A 22,524-nucleotide genomic window follows, 5' to 3' on the forward strand; every position below is an offset into this window, starting at 1 on the left:
TAGAAAAGCAGTTCTTAAAGTTCATTACCAACCATACATATCACAGGTAAAAGGGTGACAACCTTGTTTTCTAACAAAAAATTCACCATATTTATTGGTGTTTGAGGTGTTCCCCAGACTTGGAGTTCATTACAAATAACCAGCAAGAATTGGGGGATAGGAAGAAATAACTCAAGAATAGGTCAGATAGATTGAGGTATAAGAGGATATTGGAGCCTTAGGGAAAAGCTAAGAATTTATCTTATAATTGTCAAATTTACATGAATCATTTGAAGGCTGAGAGAGAAGGAATGGTTAGTAGAATGTGCGAGGCGGTCTTGGGGGAAGGCAAGCAAAGGATAACAGTGGGAAGAGAGATTGTCACCCAAGTCAGAGCACATGGCTTTCTAATTTCACTACATTTTCACTAGAATTCTTGTCTTACCAGGAAACTAAAAGCATTCCACAGTATTTAGGAGGCATCTGTAGTCTGAATTAGAGGGTGTTTAGGTGATATGCTTTAATCCAGACTATGGAGAAAGACTGTTTATACCTTATGAAATGAGACAGTTAAATTTGAATTTGTTTCTATTAGGTTTGTAAGCCCAACTTCTTTTGTGTATGGATCAGCGGAGGAAAATGAGCCTGGAACATGCATGGCAGAGAAAATGAACCTCACTTTCCATGTAAGTAAAGTTGATTGCATTGATATTTGTAACAAACGGAAAGAATGTTACTGATGCATTGCTGCAGAGGACGTGAGATACATGTGATGTCCCTCAGCCTCGGGCCAAGCATGGCTGGCTGAGAGTGAGAAGGGACTGCAGCACAGGTACTCATGCCCTTTCCTCTTGGGCTTCTGCTCCTTTTTTCCCATTTGTCTTGTCTCTGTTGCTCAAGCCCACATGTCCTTACAGCACAGGGGGGAAAGAGCAAGCAGAAACAGAGGTAACGCCTGAAACTGGCAGAGGGACTGAATCTAGTAGAGATGCATACAGAAAACAGGATAGGCCAAGGGAAGGCATCTTTTGGTGCAAATCAGTCAAATCTCTTCTTGGTTCAAGCTTTATAAAAGCTCTAACGTTATCTACCAAGTAAAGGAAGCTCTTACCTCCTGCCTCTCCATTTAAGGTCTACTTGGTCAGCCTTTCAGGCCATAGATATATGACCTATGACAAGTGATGCATCATTTATTAAATAATCTTGTTAAAAAGTAAAGTGTATTATCATTATCCAGAAGTATTAATATACTAATATAAAGCTAAAAATTCTTTTAAAAAGTTTTACTGTCAACTGAGATTTTTGATGCACCAAAGATGTTGATGATGAGTAAATAATTGCAGGTAACATCCACAAAAACATTTTTTGAACCAAAAGCACTGCCCAAATATTCTTAGAGCTCTATAAAAATCTATAGAATGTGAATGAGTCTGGATTGGATTAGGTACATTGTGATATTTTGTAAAGTAGTGCTTTTCAAAATGTGTATCAGTCACTTGGGGTGCTTATCCAAAACGCGAATTCCTGGGCTCTGCCTCAGAGTTGTGGAAGAATGACCTTGAAGTCCTGTTGACTCGCTTTGAGACTCCCATTGAGTCTATGTATACTCAAGTTTTTTTAAACTAACATTGAAAAAATTTAGCGCTCTAATTTGAAGTCCCAAGAACTGTTCCCATCGGACCCCAGTGACGGATTGTGCTTTGATAAACTGAAACAGAAACTGAGTTGGACTCTACAAAGTCTACTTATTAACTTACAATTAACGGTTAACACGTATTTTCTAGTTAAATTACAATAGAGTGATTGGGACTGGAGATACTTCAGTCTGTAGATTTGGTGAGTCTGTCCAAGAATGAAGTGTTCTTGGAGGTCTAAAGGTTATTAAGCGAACAAGGATGAAGACTATTGTAGGTTAGGTTGATTATTTGATGGCATCAAGAAGACCTTGTCTAAAGGTCTGGACACTGCTGGGTACCCATTGCTGACACTGCCTTTTGCAACTGCCCTGTGCTTCCAAGGCCTAGCCATTACCACCTGTCCCAAAGCCAAGAGCACTCTTTCTTCGTCAATGTCACGTGCATTCAAAAGGTTATTGCAAGTGTGTGAGTCATGCTATTTCATTCAGATATTGTGGCACAACTACTTATTTTCTTGGTTTTATAGTTTAGCTCTCAGGAGGCAATATTTTGGCCCAGTTTCCTTTTTCAGGGATCTGTAATTCCCAAATTTATCAACAATAATGAACCATCATTCCCATATGCATTATTATTAAAAACCTGGTGTATTTTCTCTGAAACCCAATAACCTACCCCTTCTGATTTTGTGAGTGCATCAGCATTATAATTATCCTGAATTAAAATACATTTTTATTCACTTACTGCTGATGATTATCCTCTCAGCACAGAGTGATTTTGTGAAAACATCATAGAATTTAGAATTAGAGTACTTGGGTTTTGGTCCCAATTCTTGTCACTTTTTAACTTTCATCTTGGGTACATCATTAACTCCGAGCATTATCCTTAGCTGGGGAATAATAAAATATCGGCCCACTTCATAGGATAGTTATGAGGACCAATTGATGATGGTTTTTTGAATTCATAATTTGCCATACAAATGTATGTTGCTGATGTCTCTTTCTTTAGACTATTTATGTAATAAACCATCAGCCTGGACATGTTGGCCTAATTGATATGAAAAGGAGAGGGCTAGGAATAATAACTAGAGGTTTAATTATTAGCAAACTTTTTAAAGTTCTGACTATGGGAGCTGCACAGCAAAGGGAGACAGAATATCCAGTTACAACCCTTCACCAGTATGAATGCTGCATACAACATATGGGTTCACCTAAAAGTTCACTGCTCTCTGTACTTACATTTATGAAAAATATTTTAAAATTAAAAATGTTTCCTTCTTATCAGGTTATCAACACTGGCTATAGCATGGCTCCAAATGTTAGTGTGGAAATAATGGTACCAAATTCTTTTATCCCCCAAACCAACAAGCTGTTCAATATTTTGGACGTCCAGGTAAAAATGTGTTCTTTCCTTTATTGTAAATAATATTGCTAAAATGGAGATTTCTGTTAACTTATTTTGGTCACACTTACTCTAAGCCATGAATTCAACATGCATTCATGGAGTACACTTTGAATCTTATACATGCATTAGAACTGTAGGATTACAGTGGCACCTCTGCATTGAACTTATTCGATTAGCGAACAATGCTCTGCCATCTTCAGTACATTGTCTTGGTGATATGGACCTGTGAAAGTAATCTAATTGGTAGAATTCTCCATTAAGATGGAGAACACTATTGAAAAATCGGTATTTAAGCCTTTTTAAAAGAATATTCAAATCACTACTTAGGATTAAAATTCCTGTGTTGCCCATGATTCCATCAGAATTGTTTTTATCTTCCCAGTTTCAAGACAAGCAATCAACAAATAAACCTACTAGGTAGATTTTAGATCTAATTTTTAAAAATATTTCCTGAATTCCAGATTTAGATGGTAGGACATGCTGTTCTAACACATTGTTTTGTGTCTAAAGCCAAAGAAATGTTAAATTTCATGCCGATGTTCAAATGTCCATTTTTCATATTGCCCTATTTTCTATGAGGTTAAGGCCATTTGATCAGTTTAGGACCTATATCCAACTCTCTAAAATTTTGCTGAGTTTTTGTATTTTTGTCATAGAGGTTTAACCTCTCCCAAATAAATCTGTCAACAAATATTTTCATAATTTCAGAAGTACTTGATATATTTCAGGAAAAAAAGAAATTAGATCTTTTAAAACCATGTAGCTTTTGATCTTCTTTCTAATATTGAATAAGATTTTTCTTGTCTTCTATCTTTATAGACTACTACGGGAGAATGCCGTTTTGAAAATTATGAAAGCAATTGTGTGTCAGAGCAGCAAAAAGGTGCATTGGAGACCCTGAAAGACATATTTAGATTCTTGTCAAAGACTGATAAGAGGCTATTGGTAAGTTTCAATTTTTCAGGTTGTAGTTTCTCCTTTCCGACATACAGAACTGAAGCACTTTAAAACCAATAATTAAGGGGTCTGAGCTGTCTGTGAAGTGCAGGAGAGAAACAAGTTCCGGCAATATTCTTGCGTGTAAGGAACAGGCACAATTGGAGAGTTGAGATAGACACTGGGTTAAACACATACAATATACAGTTTCATTATTTATCTAACAAATGCCCATTTTGTGCTAGGCCTGACATTATTCCAGACCCTTCAGAGGCCAAGATGCTGTCTTGGGCTGAACAGCCTTTGTGGCATGAGATTAATTTTCACTCTATTTTAGTGAATTTATGGGGAAAAAAAAAACTGAGGAAGCAATTTTATCCTTCAAACGATCCAAGTTGTACAATGAACACGTAACTTAGCAAGAGTCTGATTAGGAGTCTTTTAGTTCTATCCCAGAAGGTTAAGTTCCTAAGAATAATGAGAACACATGCTCCAGTTCAAATACTTTGTTTTTGTTATAATTTACAAAACATTTGTGTTTTGTTTAAAGATAATTTTTTAAATGCCACTAATGAAAGCAGATCTTTAATTCTATGTTTATAGCAAAATAATTTCTATAAATGCCACTCAAAGGAGATTTTTAATTCCATGTAAAATATTTTAGCTAACATTTTATAAAATGTTGAAATTTTAATGTAGCTCTTTTGTATTCTTTTCAAGTACTGCATGAAAGCTGATCCAAACTGTTTAAATTTCTTATGCAATTTTGGGAAAATGGAAAGTGGAAAAGAAGCCAGTGTTCATGTTCAGCTGGAAGGCCGGCCATCCATTTTAGAAATGGTAAGTCTAAAATACAGTGACAGCTTTCTATATGGATAAGTTTATATCGAATCTACAAACTCAACCATCTTATATAGATAGGCTGGTGTGTAAGGAGGCATTCAACAAATTGAGAAGGTATGGCTGAAAGAAAAATTTGGAGTGAAACTTGAAACTGTTTCCACTTATCGCTTTAGCTAAATACATTGTCTAAATGACATGGCTTTATTCATTAAACAGGTAATTATTGCATAGTCTTATTTTACAGTCTTATGAGGTTTATTTTAGAAAGCATGTCCAACTGCTTATGAAACTTGACTAAACCAAAGACATTGGCTACTTTAACATGTCATATAACCATAAAGTTCTTTCCAAACTACTTTGTATTATGCTTAAAAGTCTAATATTTAATAAAGCTAAGAAGTAAAATTAAGGCTTTCCTAAAATCAAACTAAAACATCAAAATTTATCAACAATAAAACACAAACATACAATAACAAAACACTCTTTTAAGAATATGAACTTTGAAAGGTTGAATTAAAAATAATTAAATATCTTCAACTTCTTCCTAGAAAGGAATATGCATACTTCTGAGAAGCACTTTGAAATAAAATTGGTTTTCTCTGGAATTCTGTTCTTCAGTTTCCTTATCTGATAAATATGGATAATATCTCCTTTGCAGGGGTATTGCAAATTAAATGAGATGCATTTGATAAAACACCTACTAATCGTGCATGGCACATAGCAAGCCAAAGGAATATTTGAAAGTACCAGACAGTGGTCAAGAGGAAGATGCACCAGACAGGGAAATAAAAGATGTCTGTTTTAGTTCCAATTGTGCTAAAAACTACGTCATGGGACCATCAACAAATTATCTAAACGTTTGCAGTTTGCCTTCTCATGCTCTCAATGTCCAGGTTTCTCAATAGTAGGCACTATTGGCATTTTGGACCAGATAATTCCTTGTTGTCAGGGGCTGTCTTGTGCATCGTAGGATATTCAGCAGCTTCGCTGGCCTCTACCCACTAGATGTTGGTAGCACCACCTCTCAAATCCTGACAGTCGAAAATGTCCCCAGACACTGATGACTGTCCTCTGGGGATGAAATCATCCCTGGTGGAAGGAATTTATTTTCAGCCCTAAAAATTCTACACGTTTTCTCTAAAATGTTAAATAATCTTTACACGGTAGATTTAACTTTTGAGGGTCATAGACCTCTTTGAGTTTGACGAAAGAATATATTCTCATCTAGCACAATGAATGCACATACGAAAAAATCTAAATGTTGCATACAATTTTAAAAGGTCTTAGAGTCCATGGGAGCCCCTCCACCAGATTCCCCAGCTCTGTGGATTCTGGGTTATAAAGTTCCTGCATTAGACAGTAAAGATCTGAGTTTATCTACTGATTTTATATTTGAATGCTGTAACTATTTGTACCAGATTTTTCCACGACAATATTAGACTATATGTATTTGATGAGAGCAGCAAAATACAACACTATTTAGAAAGAAAGAAAAAGAATCCCAAATAAAATGAATTTAAGGACATGTTTATCAGGTGAAGAAAGACTTGTTTGGGGCTAAAAATTCAATATCCAGGAAAAAATACATTGGTAACTATCAAATAATAACTTAATTTAAATATTTATAATATTTAATCTGTAAAGTAGCCATGTTTAATAAAAGGGTTTCAATAAAATGATGCTTTATAAATTAATACGAAGACCACGCCTTTGGAACCAAAGGAAGCACTGCATTGCAATCGACTGCAAATTGTGAAATAAATTGGGGAAGAGAAATTGCGAAAACCTCTAGATAGAAATCATTTCTCATGATCCTTACCTGCTATTAATATCTTCATAAAATAAAACTGTGACTCAGGCTACTGTGATCTTTCTTTTATTAAACAGGATGAGACTTCAGCACTGAAGTTTGAAATAAGAGCGACAGCGTTTCCAGAGCCAAATCCAAGAGTTATTGAACTAAACAAGGATGAGAATGTTGCGCATGTAAGATTACCTTTTTAACTGAAACGTTAAGATTGTAGGGAAAAGATATTGCTAGGGTGTTTAGGCAGGAAAATAGATTTTGACTATCATGGAGCGCTGCAAATACTTTACTGAGAGTTGACATTTTCCACAAGTGGCAGGAAGGAATGACACAGGTCTTTCAGGAGGTGAATTTGGTACAGGATGATTGGAGGAAGAACCACGGAAAAAAGCCCATTCTCTTCACTGTTTCTGCTAAACAGTTACCAGTGTTTCCTAGGGTTGTGTTAGAACCAGCCAGGGAATGGGGTGGGTTATTCTATATACCATTGTGGATCGTGGAGGGGCTTCAAAGGAAATAGAAGCAAGCTTTTAAACCGGTGGTTCGTTCTTTTGGTTAATTTCTGTAGGTTCTCCTCGAAGGACTACATCATCAGAGACCCAAACGTCATTTCACTATAGCGATTATTTCAAGTAGCTTGCTACTTGGACTTATTTTACTTTTATTCATTTCATATGTCATGTGGAAGGTAAGCCTCTAATAATTACTAATGTTAAACCATTCAAAAGGCCATTCTTGATTTTCTCAATGCCTATTTGTGACTCCTAAGTTATCAGATTTATATATTTCAGTATTTTTAATGTTAACTTTTTAAATTCCTAAGTGAATATATAGTAGTGATCTCATTTTTCCTAACTTTAGTACCAAAGTCATTCTAGAGAAATACATCTTCTTAAAGATCACTTATTTTCAACAAATGTTCAAACTGTAACATTAGTTTTGAAAGATGTTCTTTTTTAAAAAGCATTTGGAATTATGTTGAATCAGTTTTGGAGTGCATGTGTGTGCATCACTGAGAAGTCCTGCAGTAACAACGACAAAAAAGCTCTTTATCCCAGTTTTTCCCAAACTAATTTTTACTGACTACATGGGACACAGTTGAAGAAATATTGGCATTGACTGTTTAGATTTGATCTTGAGTGTAATATGTTCATAACTATACGCTAGTGATTATGGAATGCTATTTTCAGGTTGGCTTCTTTAAAAGACAGTACAAATCCATCCTACAAGAAGAAAACCGAAGAGACAGTTGGAGTTACGTGAACAGTAAAAGCAATGATGATGATTAAAGACTTCTTTCAAATTGAGAGAACTAATAACAGACTCAGGTTATGCTAAAGAAATTTAAGACATTGTTTACAAGAAACCATGAATTTTGCTCAGACTTCCTCTATGTACTTCTTTTACTTGTGAGCTTGTGACATATTATGTCTTAACACAGATGAAAAATCCAAGCAATGATTACTCTTTGAAAGAAAATAGCTGCAAAGGTATTATTCAATATATTCAAAGATAATCTTTCAGCTCTTAAATGGATAGAAAAACACTAAAGCATTCAATTATTCAAGATAAATAATCCCTTGAAGATATCTTGAAATGAAAGTGGATCTGAATTAAATCATTGAGGAAGTAAACAACTCGATTGGAGAAGTCTTGGACTTGAAATATTCCTTTAAAAGAGATATTATTTACCGTATGTTCTTGCTTCAGTAAAAGAAAGTCCACTGAATAGGTATTCATTTCCAATAGGTTTTTGAGACTTGTTTGAAATATGTTCTTTAAAAATATTTAGCAGAATTTTTCAAAGAGCTGTTCCCAAATTTTTAATTAAGAGCATTATCACTTTAAGGCAGATTTTATCTTTAAAGACATTTATTTGTAATATATTTCCTATGGGCTTTGATCAACAGACATTCATTCAGCAGTCTATGAACATTAGGGGCCTGATGCACAAACTTCAGACTGAGCTTGTACACTGGTTTGAGCTTAATGGGATGACTTCTGGATAATTAGTTAATACAGCTATGGGTTTTTTATTCTTTCTGTATATATACATATGTTTATATAGGTATAAATCCATTAGTCTTCCTATAACACAATTTTATCAAAGGTAACCAGGAATAAATTTCAAAAATCCATCTTTAGTCAAATTTTTTGTTTATAAAAACAACAGTACTTAATAATTCTAATTTATATTCTGAAACAGATGGTGAATGTTGCACTTTAGCTAATATTTGAAATATAAATATACTGATGTATATAAAATATGAAAACTGTACCTCACTAATGATTTTTTAAAAATCAAAGCTCTGCAAGGACAAGGATTAGGGGCCAATATTGAATACAAATTAGATACTGTATGAAATATTGACTATCAAATCAAACAATACATAAATGCTTTTTAGATGTTATTCTTTTCTCTTTAAATATAAATATTAAATATGTTTTCATCAGGTCTATAAAAGCATTCTCTTCTGCATGTCAATAGAAAAACAAAATTCACGAATTTAACTGTAAATTTAAAAATACAGATTTAGCTTGTATCTTGTGAATATAAATGTGACATCAAAATTTCCAGGATGTGTTTTAGCAATAAGTGAAATATTTTAATTTTTTTGTTGATGTTGTTTTAGATTCTTTTTTATAGTACTTTCTTTCTGGGTTTTAAATAATTTATCTTTAAAGACCTTTCCATTTGCAAATACAATCATTTTTTGTAATATTTATTCATGCATATGAACTAGATGCTGACAACTGCAGAATACAATTTCATCTGAATTGTCCTACATCTGTCTTTATATATGTAAGCAGGTTGTGGCCAAATTTTGAAAATTGGTTATAGGAAGTGATCAAATAGATAAATTAGAAGGCAGTCTTTACTTTCTATGAAGTCCCTGCCAACAGCTGTCTTCTTCAGACTGCCTAATTCCTGTACGTTATCCATTCACAAGCCTGCAGTCTCGGATTGGTGACTGGAGAGTGAGCAATGCATGGAGATTTGTGAAGGCACTTGAGCAGCAAAACGTAATCTCAATGAGCATAAAAACCTCTTGAAATTGGTGTGTACTAACAGAAATTAAATGTATATAATATTTTTAAACAAACATTTTTTCAAGCAAAAGATATTTTCATGTTTTTAATTACAAAAAACCAAATAGTAGGATCCATGGTAGAAAATCAAACCCAAATTCAGAATCGCTTTCTCAAAGATGATCCCTGAGGAACATTAGTTCTTTCTTATTCAGAAATGATGGCATTTCAGATTGCTGGATAACATGACTTTCAGGAGCAAGAGGAACACAGCTCCCAATTAGGCCAGATTCTGCCCAGTTAGATATTTTGCACAGTTTAAAATAAAATTTGTTATAAAGTCTTAAATTACCTGTATTATGAATTTTAAAACCCTACCACTTTAAGAAAATCAACTTTCAGAGAAGATTCACAAAATTGGAACCATAACTTTTAAAAAAAAAAGATTGGGTTTCTTTTTGGGCAAGTAGTCTAGGTATTGGAGAGATTTTGAAAAAAAAAATAGTTCTATTTCTGGTTATATCATTAACTAGCTGTGTAATTTTGAAATTTAACCTCACTGGATTGGCACCTCCCCAGGAAAATCAGGGCATTCTTATGTGAACTTGTGGTTTGTCTGTACCAGGCCATAGGAAACTTAACATTAGAATTGAAAGACTCAAATCCTGAAAAATCAAAAAATCCAAATTATTTCACTTTGGAATTATCTAGTTAAAATTGATATACTGATGTTTAAATTTTAAGTACCTGCAATGTTTACTTTCAGTTCTAATAAATACCTTCTAAAAAACCAAAATTTGTTTTTGGTATATTTCATATATCTTTTAAGTAACATCAAAAATAGCAATTTTAATTTTTCTAAAATTTTTTTTCCTATCAGGATACCTGTTTAAAGCATGACTATATTCCTTCATATTAAAATTCCAGTTTGCATATTTCTTTCATAAACAATTACATGTTGCTTTGGAATCATTCATTTCTTCCATGCTTCCTCCATAAAGATTGATAAGTCTTGGGTGCAATCTGTAAAGAATAATATGTATAATTGGTTTTTCATCAATCTATCATTCTGTTACTTTTCACACATACACGCATACACCTATCAAGTATGGTGCGTAATACCAAATACAAATCTAATGACAGCCAACAAACACACATTCATGGCAGATCTACAATCAATTCAGCACCAGTGATTACTATAAAGCTTTAACTGACCTCCTGGACTCATGCTCTCTACTGCCTCTGTAAAACCCAGTCAGTTGTACCTATAGCAAGCTCACATCTACTGAGCTACCCAGGGTGCCGCTGCACACTTCTACCCATTGAGTCACAATACTTACCAAGAATGAGTTTGCATCTTCCTAAACCTGTTTTATACCAATTGCTCTTGTTTTATTGTTAGTGACATGGAGTCTATTCTGACTCCTAGTGACCCTGTGTACAACAGAGGGGAACCCTGCCCAGTCTTTTTGCATCATTCTCTCATCTTCCAGCTCTGTATCAGACAATGCTCCACAGCTATTCATAGGGTTTTCACGGCCAATTTTTTTGGAAGTGAGTGGCCAGGTCCTTATTCCTAGTCTGTCTAGTCTAGAAGCTCCGCTGAAAACTGTCCACCGTGGGTGACACTGCTGGTATTTGAAATACCAGTGGCATGGCTTTCAGCATTCCAGCAACACGCAGCCACCATAGTATGACACCCAACAGACAGGTGGTATAGTTCCCTGACCGAGAAAAAGCCTGGGCCACAGTCATGACAGTGTTGAATCTTAATGGCTAGACCACCTGTTGCTGATGTAACTTAATTAAATATGTAAAATTGCTCCTATGTAAAGAAAGTTGAATGCTTTAGAAGGACAATAAAAGCAGACTGCTGAACACAAGCGTTATGTACTAGCTTTGGGTGAAAGGATATTGTAAAAGACGGGAAATTAAATTGTAACAATCAGCTACTAAGACGGCTTCACAAGGTTTAAGATCTTGATCCAGTTTTAAAAATCCAAAGTGGAAATTGTAGACATGCGTTATCTGTGTAGTTTATGAAGAACGATAATTCAGAATGCCGATGTGGAGACTCATAACCAAAGACAATGCCTTGGTTCTACATAACAGTTAGTGAACAAATGTAAAGTTATACTTTTTTATTTATTAAAATTGTACGTATATCTTTTTAAGCTTCCTGGATTTACTAATTTTTTAAAAATTAGCCAACTGCCTGCCTTGCTAGTTATGGGAAGAAAGCTTCCACTATACTATTAGTTTTCTGCGTCTATTGTCTATTGGACACAAGGTGATGAAACAATTAGACTTACCTAACATGGACCTCTGATGCAACTTCCATTAAATCGCCATCTACATTCCAAGGAAAACTGTTTTCTGAAGCAGTTTCATGCGGTCGCTCCTCCTCCTCTGGATTATGTGCACTGGTATTATTCCTCGGGTGAACTTTTACTTCTTCAACAGTGTAAGTCTCAATGAATGGAAAATTGAACTAAATAAAACAAATGCAAATCATCATGGTCCTTGCCTTATCCCTAACTGCTAATGCAAATTAAGAAAGTTCACTGTGGGGCCTGCCCCATGGCTGAGTGGGTAAATTTGCATGCTCCGCTTTGGCGGCCCAGGGTTTTGCTGGTTCGGATCCTGGGCACGGACATGGCACCGCTCATCAGGCCATGTTGAGGCGGTGTCCCACATGCTACAACTAGAAGGACCTGCAACTAAGATATACAACTACGTACTAGGGGGATTTGGGGAGATAAAGCAGAAAAAAAAAAAAAAAGATTGGCAACAGTTGTTAGCTCAGGTGCCAATCTTTAAAAAAGAAAAAAAAGAAAGTTCACTGTGCTATCTCTTGCAAGTAAATATCAACATGCATGCTAAAGTTTTCATAGCTGTGAAATTCTATGACCAGGAATCCCTACTTTCTTTGGAAGGAACCCCTTTTCTGAAGCTTTCCCAGCTCACTTAGATCTAATAGCTGGCAAACTTGTCTTGTGACAAATAGTATGTGTCTATGAAATTGCATACAATAATGAGATCATAGAATTTCCAACTAAAGACTGAATCTTTAATACTGGTCTGTTGATACAGAAGATTTCTATAATCCACTGATTTGATTATTAACATGTCAACTAGTTTAGCTGATGTAAAGCAAAATCTAGTGTAAGTTTCACACTTGGAATTTAATTAGGAAGAACCTGGCTCTAAACTTAGGAAGGTAAAAAGAAAAAGTCAAGCAAAAGTGATTTTCATAGGTGTCTGCCTGCCTCATCTCCACTTTAAAGATGGACACAAGTTGCAAGATGGTTGTATTGACTTACTGACCACTCTAGAATGGTACAAAGTAACCTTCAAATTTCAATTTTTCTTATTTGCCTAAGAAAACTATAGTGAAAAAATATGTATTCCGTGGGGCTGGCATAGTGGTTCAGTTTGCGCACTCTGATCCAGTGCCCTGATGTTTGCAGGTTTGGATCCTAGGTATGGATGCACATCAAGCTATGCTGTGGTGGCATTCCACATACAAAATAGAGGAAGACTGGCACAGATGTTAGCTCAGGGAAAATCGTCCTTAAGCAAAAAGAGGAAGATTGGCAACAGATATTAGCTCAGGGCCAGTCTTTCTCACCAAAAAAAAAAAATTAAAAAAATTAAAGAAAAATGTATTCTCTGTAACAACTAAGAAGAGAGAGCCAAATAACCTTTTAGTAGAAATGCACAATAACTACTCATTTATTTCAGTTTTCAGATAAACGGCATGAGGTTTATTCCTAACATATTATCTATATGTTTTCCCCCTTCTTCCACATATAAAACTCAATGAAGCACAGAATTTTAAAAGCTGACAGAAAACTATTTTCCCCAACATTCTTATTTTACCTATGTGGAAACCGAGGTGCACAGATTTTACAGTTTACACTGTATAATACACTGGGTTCCTCAGTGGATCATGCTGGGGGGACACAGTGGCATCAGCTGTTCTGATAGAGAATTAGATACAGAGTTAGAAGGCCCCAAGCAGCTCCCTGTGAAAGTGCTTAACAGTCACTGCATTAGACTCCCCATCTCAGGTGTCAAGCCTCGGGGCATCTTCCATACTGTGCACCTGCAAAAAGTTTCTATATAATCATTTATTGTAAAATAATGTGTTTTAAATGGGTCACTGATAACTAGCTATTACAGCTTAAATTGTGTCCCCCATTAAGATATCAAAAGTCCTAACTCCTAGTCCCTGTGAATGTCACTTTCTTTGGAAATAGGGTCTTTACAGAGGTAATTAAGTTAAGATGAAGTCATTAGGGTGGGCCCTAACCCAATATAAGTGGTGTCCTTATAAGAGAGGAGAATGCCATGTGAGGACAGACACACACAGGTAGAGAGCCATGTGATTAAAGAGAGACTGGAGAGATGCAGCTACAAGCCAAGGAATGCCAAAAATGGATGGCTACCACCAGTAAGGCTACTAAGTCATGAGTTTTCATGTGCATACATCATGAAATGAAATCTATCCATCCATGAAAATTTATTACCTTTGAAGCCACAGACATCGTTAGATGGGACTTAGTGATCCAAGAGCCTAATGTCATGTGTGAGAGTGTGTTTGGGGCATGAGGAAGAGACGTAAACAGTTACAATTGTAATACATCTAAGTACCATGGTGGCGTAAGCAGAGAGTTAAATGAGAGAAAGGAGAAGAGGCAAAGAGGCTCAGGAGTTTGGGTGAGCTTCCCATTTGAGCTGAGTCTTAAAGAACACAGAAGAGAACCTGGAAGAGAAGGGAAGAAGTTCTAGAGGGAAAAAACTACATTTGCAAAAGTACAGAGATATGTTATGGTCAAGCAACTATGGAAAAATTCAGCATACTGTGATACTAATTGCCATACTGGTATTTTTGGCATTTATTTTACAGAATATATAAATGCTTGAACTTAACTTTTTAAAATAGACATATGATGGATAGTCTGAATTGCACAGCCCCCCGAAAGATTTTCATGTGTTAAAGTCCTAACCTCCAGTACCTCAGAAGATAAGCATATTACGAGATAAAGTCTTTAAGAGGTGATTAAGTTAAAATAGGGTCTTTAGGGTGCGTCCAAATCCAATACGACTGGTATCTTTATAAGAAGAGGAAACAGGGACACACAGAAAGATACCAGGGATGCACATGCACAGAGGAAAAACCATATGAGGGCACAGCCAGAAGGCAGCCATCTGCAAGCGAAGGAGAGAGACGTCAGGAGAAACTAAACCTTCCAACGCCTTGGACTTCTAGCCTTCATAATTGCGAAAAAACAAATTTCTGTGTTTAAAGAACCCAGTCTGTGGTATTTGTTATGGCAGGCCTAGAAAACTAATACAGTGACAAAAACACCAGAAATCTGGTAGAGGATGGCAAGAGGAGAGGCTGTGACACAGCAAGGGCCAGAAAACAAAGGGCCGTGTATTTCATGCTGAGGAATCAGACGCTACCCTAACAGCAATGAGAAAGACACTGAAGAATTCAGCTGAAGAGAAATCAGATGTCTGTTTTAGAAAAAGCCCTCTAGAAGTATGGAAGACAAGACCAGAGAAAAGGAAGACCAGGAGACTATCGCAAGCAAGAAGAGATTAAGATTTGAATTAAGGTGAGGGGTAAATTTTAAAAACATTTAAGAAGAGAACAAATAGAACTGCTTAGAGGATGAGTTGTGAGGAATGAAGGAGAGAGAAGAATCCAGAGTTCTCCAGGAAGGGTAGAGAGTTGTGCCATTGACCCGGGTAGGGAAACATGGAAGGAGCACCTTTAGGGGAAAAGATGATAAGGTCAGCCATGGACGTGCTGGACTCAATGCCTGTGAGTTTTATAACCTTCTCTGTACACAGGAACATACAGTGGTCCTGCAGACCAGCAGAAAAGACAGAAGTGTACAAAGCTCAAACAGTGGTTCAGACAACGGGGGCACTGAGATCACCCAGGAGAAGGTCTCGTGAGAAGACAGGAGGGCTGCACACAAATCCTTGGGGAAGGACTAACATTTAAGGGTTTTAAACTCCCTACCAAAAATCATGGTCAAAGTGAATGTAGAAAAGTATGGACAGTGAAAATGGAGGCCAGCTAAAGGATGGAGTTGAAAGAACTTGAAGGGTAATTTTTACCTTCTATCAGTTTTACAGACAGATGGGAAGGGCAAGACGAGTCACCCCACAAAAGATGGTTTTCAATATATCCTACAACTGTAATACATATGAACATTCAGTTCAACCTGGTAACGATGGTTCGAGACCTAGATTGTTGCTCTCCTTAGGCTGAAGTGCTACATTTTCCTTCCTGGATACCAGAACTACTACCAATTATAAGTAGATTATATAATCTTACAATTTTCTGGTCCTTATAATATTACATAACTTATATTAATTTACATTATTGAAAATATCACCATGAAGGAAAGAGTCTACACACACACACACACACACACGTGTGTGTATGTGTGTCTATAATTTTTCAACAAATGTACCAAATTAACATTGCTTGAAAGTAGTCACTTTGGGAATCAATCTAATTATTCTTAATAGCTACCATTATGCAAAGCATTTTAGAATCTCTTTGCAAGAAATTACAGAGCAATATCATGGACTTTAATTTTTAGAAAGAGCTAAATCAGTCAGAATTAAGCCTAATGAAGCACACACCCACATACACACACAGAGGCAATAATTTCTTGCATCAAAAGCAAGATATGAAAAGTTGTCATATATATATATATATATACAATAGAATATTACTCAGCCATAAAAAAAGACAAAATTCTCTCATTTGCAACAACATGGATGGTCCTTGAGGGCATGATGTTAAGCAAAATAAGCCAGACAGAGAAAAACAAATACTGCATGATTTCACTCATACGTGAAAGATAAACAAATACATGGATAAAGAGAACAGATTAGTGGTTACCAGAAGGGAATGGGGCTGGAAGTGGGCAAAAGGGGTAAAGGGGCACATATGTACGGTGACGGACAAAAATTAGACTACTTGGGATGAGCATGATGAAGTCTATTCAGAAATTGATAAACAATAATGTATGCCCCAAATTACACAATATTATAAACCACTATGATCCCAATGAAATTACTGAAAAAGAGCAAGACTGGTAGAATAATGGGAAAAATAGGTTATATCTTATGTAGCATGATCTCATTTTTTAAAAACAATTATTTTCCTGTACATATAGAATTATATTCGTCTTTATTTTATAGTAAGCAACTACTACTTTTAAAATCAGAAGAAAGCTATTTTCATATTGAAAAGAGGATGTCTACCAAAATTGCCTCAGAAATTTGCCCCTTAGGCATTTCCAAAAGAGACCTCCCATAAATAATTTGTACAATAGATGACTCCCTAAAATAAGTGTAGAACTTCCCAAAGTAAGAATCTTAAGGTTAATATTCACTTAAGTTCTCATTTAATAGAAAATGACTAGGGAAAATTTATACCAAAGTAATGACACCAATTATCTCTTGGGATATGGAATTTTGCATGCTTTTTATATTGTTTTCCGGTTTCTATTTTCTGACTTAGGAAAACGATGAACATGTACTGCTTTGGGTTAAGTAATAAAGTTGGTTTTAATGTTTAAAACTGCAGTTTTAAACTGAAAAAGGCATACATTCCTTTAAAAAATCAACAAAGCGCTATTATTTCCCAAAACACACATACATAAAGTTATTACTTAGGCTTACAACCTACTTTATATATGCTTTTGTCTACTTTGTCTCCTTAGACATTTATATTTAAGGAAAGTGGGACTCTTTCTAATTTTTATGTTATAATTTCCAAAACACTTAAGTCGCTTGCTCAATACACATTGATCAAATCATGTACTATGCAGAAGAGAACTGAAACTTCATGAGGACCGCCCATGAACTACGTAAGCAAGACCAGCAGCTAGTCACTGGCTGGATGGACTCTCCTCCTCCTCCCATCTGGCCTCTCCCAACTACATCAAAGCACAATTTTATACCTTTAAGGCGTGAGACTTTAGAGTTTTACAACCATGCTATGCACTTCAAGACTCGCAATTTCAGAAATTCACATATTTCCAGGATCAGTTTCCTAATAACTGTGTCAAAATATCTGCCAAAAGAATATGGCTTATAATAATAGTTACTGCTGCTCTTTAAAACAAATCTAAGTAGAAATATTTTATCTCTCCATTTATCTCCACAAACTTCACCACACATTCTAGTTTGGAATAAAATGTCTGTTTAAAAGTGGCATATTTTTAAATGTATATCTGCAATTCTATTTCCATCAGTGATGATAGGCAGATCTGTAAACAAATGGTAGGAAAATCTAAAGCTCATAACGTTAGAGAAAGTCTGATGCCATAAAATCAAGAAGGCTAAATATCTCAGATTTCACTACTTTTCATTCTGAAGAACAGTCAAGTATGTAATTTTATCCTTCATTTTCTTCACATTTCAATGTAACACTACATTTTCTATTTTCTCTTTGCACATACATGCACAGAATGTATATAACCACCAACCCATAGCTCAGAAAAGGCCAATCGACATTAATACTGATGGATACTTTTCAAAATCTGGAGAAAACACAAATTTAAAAAAAAAGATTAATGTATTCAGAAGAAAATAAAGTCTTCTTTCGAGGCAGGACTTGGTGTCAACTCTTCCAGCCTCTCTCTCTCCATGATTAATAGCTTTGCACATAAGTAACAAAAATAATTTACTATACCTGATTTTTAAGACTGGCATATCTTTTCAGGTGTTTTATAAATTCTGGTCGAGAAGTGTTTCGTGCAATAATAAGAGCCATACTTCCATTATTTAATCTGAAATTAAATATTTGTATTTGACATTAAAATGTTTATTAAGAGATTGCATAAGAAATTACCAGTATATAATTCCTTCTGACAAATATGCTTACCAGGAGTTTTAGGCAAGACAGATAAATCGTCATCACATTAAATTTACCTAAAATTCTCAAATCATGTCTTTGCTGTGCTGTTTTGTAAATGATACAGCTTTCAAATAAGTTTTTATTAAACAACTGGCTTCCTTCTCAGTAAGCTCATACATTAAGGGCTGTTTAAAAAACAAACCATCATGCATCCTATTCACATATCAAGACATAATTTAAAATCCAATGTATTTGCTTAGGGATTCTAAATGTGAAACCATATGTTTTTTTAAAGATGTATTGTAAATAACAAATAAAAATGGTATTAACAACTAGTTTAACACTTTCTAAAATCTAAAGTGTGACCTAAATATTTATTTATGGGCAAGTCTAAGGGACATAGGAAACCAAATAAACCAAAGTGGCCCTTGGAAGGATGAAAGGGAATGAACAAATGCTGCCACACAGCTTCAGTTAAATGACCAAGCATTCTAATTGTGCACAACTGTTCAGTTCAATAGAAAAGACTATAAATTTAGAGGTGTGATTTAGTGCCAAAAAAGCTTCTCTCACATGCATCTAGTTTTAGAAGATAGTTTGCAGAAATACGTATAAGTGACTTCTAGCTTGCTTTCAGTGCAAATATAAAGTTATTCCAAGAATAACAATAACGATGTAAAGAAGAGCTCTTTAAATCTTATGGAAGCTCAGGTTAGAGCTCAAAGGCACCTTGGAGATGATGCCGTCATTCACTCAGTCTATGTAGAAAGAAAAGAAGACCCTACATTTAAGTGATTTGTTCAAAAGCACATGGAGAAAACCAAAATGCTCACTTGGACCAGAGCTCTTAATTCCTAGGGTCCAATGCTCCTTTTACCCATCATGCCACCTCTTCCCAACTGGAAGTAAATGGTACAAAATGTTCAGAGTAGTGCTTTGTGTATCCTTTATTCTTACTCAGAAACATAAAAAGCATTTTGTATGTCTACTTTTCAATATGCATCAGTAATTGAAACACACCTGATGCGCCTGGCACTGTTCTAAATGTTTCACACAGATTAATGCATTTAATCTTAGAAAACTCGGAATATAAGAATATTAGTTTCTATCAGCAATTTGCGCTGAGGTATATTGAAGTAAACTATACTTTATTGTGAAAAAATAAAGGAAGCTGAAATTTGAAACTCCCGTGCAGTTGTCCTGAATCATTCAGAAGATAAATCTCTGAATATCTCTGGTCAGCTGAGGCTTGGTGTAAAGGCCTTTGCAAAAATGGCATGCGTGATTATAATCCACAGAAGAAGTCCCTAACTAGTCCTTCTCTCATAAATTCACTGATTAAACCTGGTGTGTAAGCAGTGGAATTCAAGGCAAGCTGAAAAAATGTATGAAGCAGCTTTGAAGGAAGCATGAGTCAGTGCTCCCAGAAGAGTAGGCTGGCTCTGATGAAGGCCCTTGAGCAAACACGAGAGTTGGGGATGGAGTAGGGTTAGAGAAACATCGTGTCGAGTCTTGGAGAACATAGCTGTGGTGGGCTGGCCAGGTCTTTACTTTCAGTGATGGAAAGGACGTTAGGGAGGCACCAGCTGTCTAGGATTTGTGAGGGTCTAAGGAGGACACAATCAGGCTCAATTTCTAAACCACGCAAGTTTCAAAACACTCCTTTCAAGTTTCAGCACTATGGATAATTAATGAGGACCATGACATCCAGATTTTTAATAGAAAAATTTGTAGTTTCTCTTTCGCTTCTCTAACTTTGAGTATTTCCCTGTTTAGTACCTTCATATCGATTGCCAAGGGAAAAGTTTAAAATCAGTCCCTTTTACTAGCTGTTAATCATTCTGGTTAAATATTTTCCAGAGGAGTTAAAACTGATCGTTAAAATGAAGTTATAAATAGCCAAAGTACACAAGTTATCCTTTTATTCCACTTCTGGGGAAAATCTAGATTTAACTGTATTACACAACACTCATGATCCTTTCTTCTATGTTCTACAGGAGTGGGAGAGAAATATTTTCAGACCAATAATGGACAGTTGCTTGAAAAGAATGTGCAAAAGATGGGATATCTCTATGGTATGGATAAAACAATACATAAAGTTCTCATGAAATTGTAGGCAGTAGATTCATATGTACCATTTTTCACAGTAAATATAACTGAAATCTTTCCTTTGACTAAAAGTATCATGTATAGCCATATACATGCTTTTCATGCTAAGGATATTTATGTCTGCATGAAAATTGGAAAGCAGAGACATTCATAAGAAATACCAGAACTAAATACAACATTCTCAATAACTGGTAAATAAACATAAATAAATAAAGCAAGCAAAGTAGGCCCCAAATACACAATAACATCATGTCAATAAAACCCAAGGAATATTATTTTAGCCTCAGTGATATTAAAAAATCAGAATGCTTGTCTGATAATTTTTCCAGTTTAACAATTGTTCTCAACCTACTCTGGTGACAAATCCCTTAAAATCTCTAATATTACAGAGTCTAAGAGAAAATCTCTTAATATTCTAGGCAGCCAAGTGTTAAGGGGGTATTCTGAAAGAAAATTGTGGCTTATAGAAAAGTATCAATGATTCAATAAAAACGCTTACTAACCTGGTATTAGGTGCCAAGCCTCTAGGTGCCACTGAACACAGGCAAGGAATTGCCATAATGCTGATATTCAAGAACTGACCCTGGATCATTTGCCACTGTTCATTACAGTCTAAAGGTAATGGAAGTGATCGGTTACTTTCCCTCACAGGAGCAAAACATAAACAGAGCCTGGCTCAGTTCCCAAGGAGGTACTTTTAGACTCACCAGATTTGGGAGATTCCTGTGCCCTCCTAAAAGTAAGAAAACAAAACAAAGAAACAAAAAAACTTCACATAAAGAAGAGCATCTATTAAATATGAGAAAATGAGAGAACCCAACATTACATCTACTAAGTATTTTCTTAGATTAATTAGATACTAAGTGAAAATATGCGAACAATCCCATTATTGCGTTTATGGTGTTGCTTCATTTAAAGGTAGTATCATCAATAACAATGCTTTTCAATTTTTTTAAAGATTGGAGCACTTCCTTTGTGTGGCTTTGATTAATATTTGTATTCCACACCAGACTGAAATTCTCATGAGGGCAGAAACTATGGATTTTGTTTGTTTGTTAGTTTCTTGGCTTATTTTTGTATCCAAAGTGCTTGGCATATAGGAGGCACTCAATACACAGCTGTTGCAGAATGGGTGGATGGATGGATGGAGAGAATGGTTGTTTCTGAAGACATAAGCCAAATTACACGGCCCACTAGAATCTGTAGGACTCCACAATTCTATATTCTTCACTAGTACGTTAGAAAAACAAAGATCTTAAGTCTAATAAGTTGTTTATATCAAACTGTTTTATGCCTTAAAGAAAGATAAAGACATCGATATTACTTTGAGCTTTTAACCTACCTTTCTTGTAAATCCTGAGAGCTTTTAAATGGCAAAAATGATATTTCACAGTCCTCTGGCCTAAAATATAATGAAACTTGTTACTGACAGTCATTGACTCTGGGATACAAAATATTTGGTTTAAGAAAAAAAGACTTACTTAAGTTTTGCCAATGCCTTAATTACAGCAAAATCCCTTCGCTGGTTAGGGGACATCCATCGATGCTTTTCTGCCAAAGCCAAAGTTCTTCCACCAAAGCCAAACATGGCTGAGAACCCAAAGCGAAGAAGCTTGCCAATGGTGCTGAAGCTGCAGACATCGACCGGTTGTACATGCCCTTGAATATTATATTGACTATTAGTCAATCAGTGTGTGAAGTAGGGCCAGTCATCAAAATGGCAAACATAGATCATATTTACTTATAGAAGAGCTTAAACTACTTTATACCACAATGAATATCCTTGCTTTCTTCTCATCTCTTTTTACCCACAACTGCTGCAATTGCTGTTTGTAACATTTTCAGGTACTCAGGGAAGAAACACAAAGTAGAAAATTTTGCCA

At 35.5% G+C, this 22,524-nt stretch overlaps 2 protein-coding genes across 3 annotated transcripts in view; one reads left to right on the forward strand and one right to left on the reverse strand.

Annotated features, from left to right (window-relative positions):
- The window catches only part of ITGA4 (integrin subunit alpha 4), a 77,335-nt gene extending 66,906 nt beyond the window's left edge, over positions 1 to 10,429 (forward strand). For both annotated transcript variants that reach the window (XM_070581633.1, XM_070581634.1), the window contains 7 exons: positions 575 to 665; positions 2,898 to 3,005; positions 3,837 to 3,962; positions 4,674 to 4,793; positions 6,684 to 6,782; positions 7,172 to 7,291; positions 7,794 to 10,429. In XM_070581633.1, the coding sequence (XP_070437734.1) occupies positions 575 to 665; positions 2,898 to 3,005; positions 3,837 to 3,962; positions 4,674 to 4,793; positions 6,684 to 6,782; positions 7,172 to 7,291; positions 7,794 to 7,892 (763 nt within the window). In that variant the 3' untranslated portion in view covers positions 7,893 to 10,429. The remainder of the gene's footprint in view (positions 1 to 574; positions 666 to 2,897; positions 3,006 to 3,836; positions 3,963 to 4,673; positions 4,794 to 6,683; positions 6,783 to 7,171; positions 7,292 to 7,793) is intronic.
- The window catches only part of CERKL (CERK like autophagy regulator), a 112,419-nt gene continuing 98,352 nt past the window's right edge, over positions 8,458 to 22,524 (reverse strand). The window contains exons 7-13 of the mRNA XM_070581635.1: positions 22,123 to 22,300; positions 21,984 to 22,043; positions 21,349 to 21,374; positions 21,145 to 21,253; positions 18,368 to 18,464; positions 11,946 to 12,124; positions 8,458 to 10,656 (exon numbers count right to left, since the gene is read on the reverse strand). Coding sequence (XP_070437736.1) covers positions 10,575 to 10,656; positions 11,946 to 12,124; positions 18,368 to 18,464; positions 21,145 to 21,253; positions 21,349 to 21,374; positions 21,984 to 22,043; positions 22,123 to 22,300 — 731 coding nt within the window. The 3' untranslated portion in view covers positions 8,458 to 10,574. The remainder of the gene's footprint in view (positions 10,657 to 11,945; positions 12,125 to 18,367; positions 18,465 to 21,144; positions 21,254 to 21,348; positions 21,375 to 21,983; positions 22,044 to 22,122; positions 22,301 to 22,524) is intronic.

The sequence above is a fragment of the Equus przewalskii genome, chromosome 17 (genome assembly GCF_037783145.1).
Source record: "Equus przewalskii isolate Varuska chromosome 17, EquPr2, whole genome shotgun sequence".
NCBI classification, from domain to species: Eukaryota; Metazoa; Chordata; class Mammalia; order Perissodactyla; family Equidae; genus Equus; species Equus przewalskii.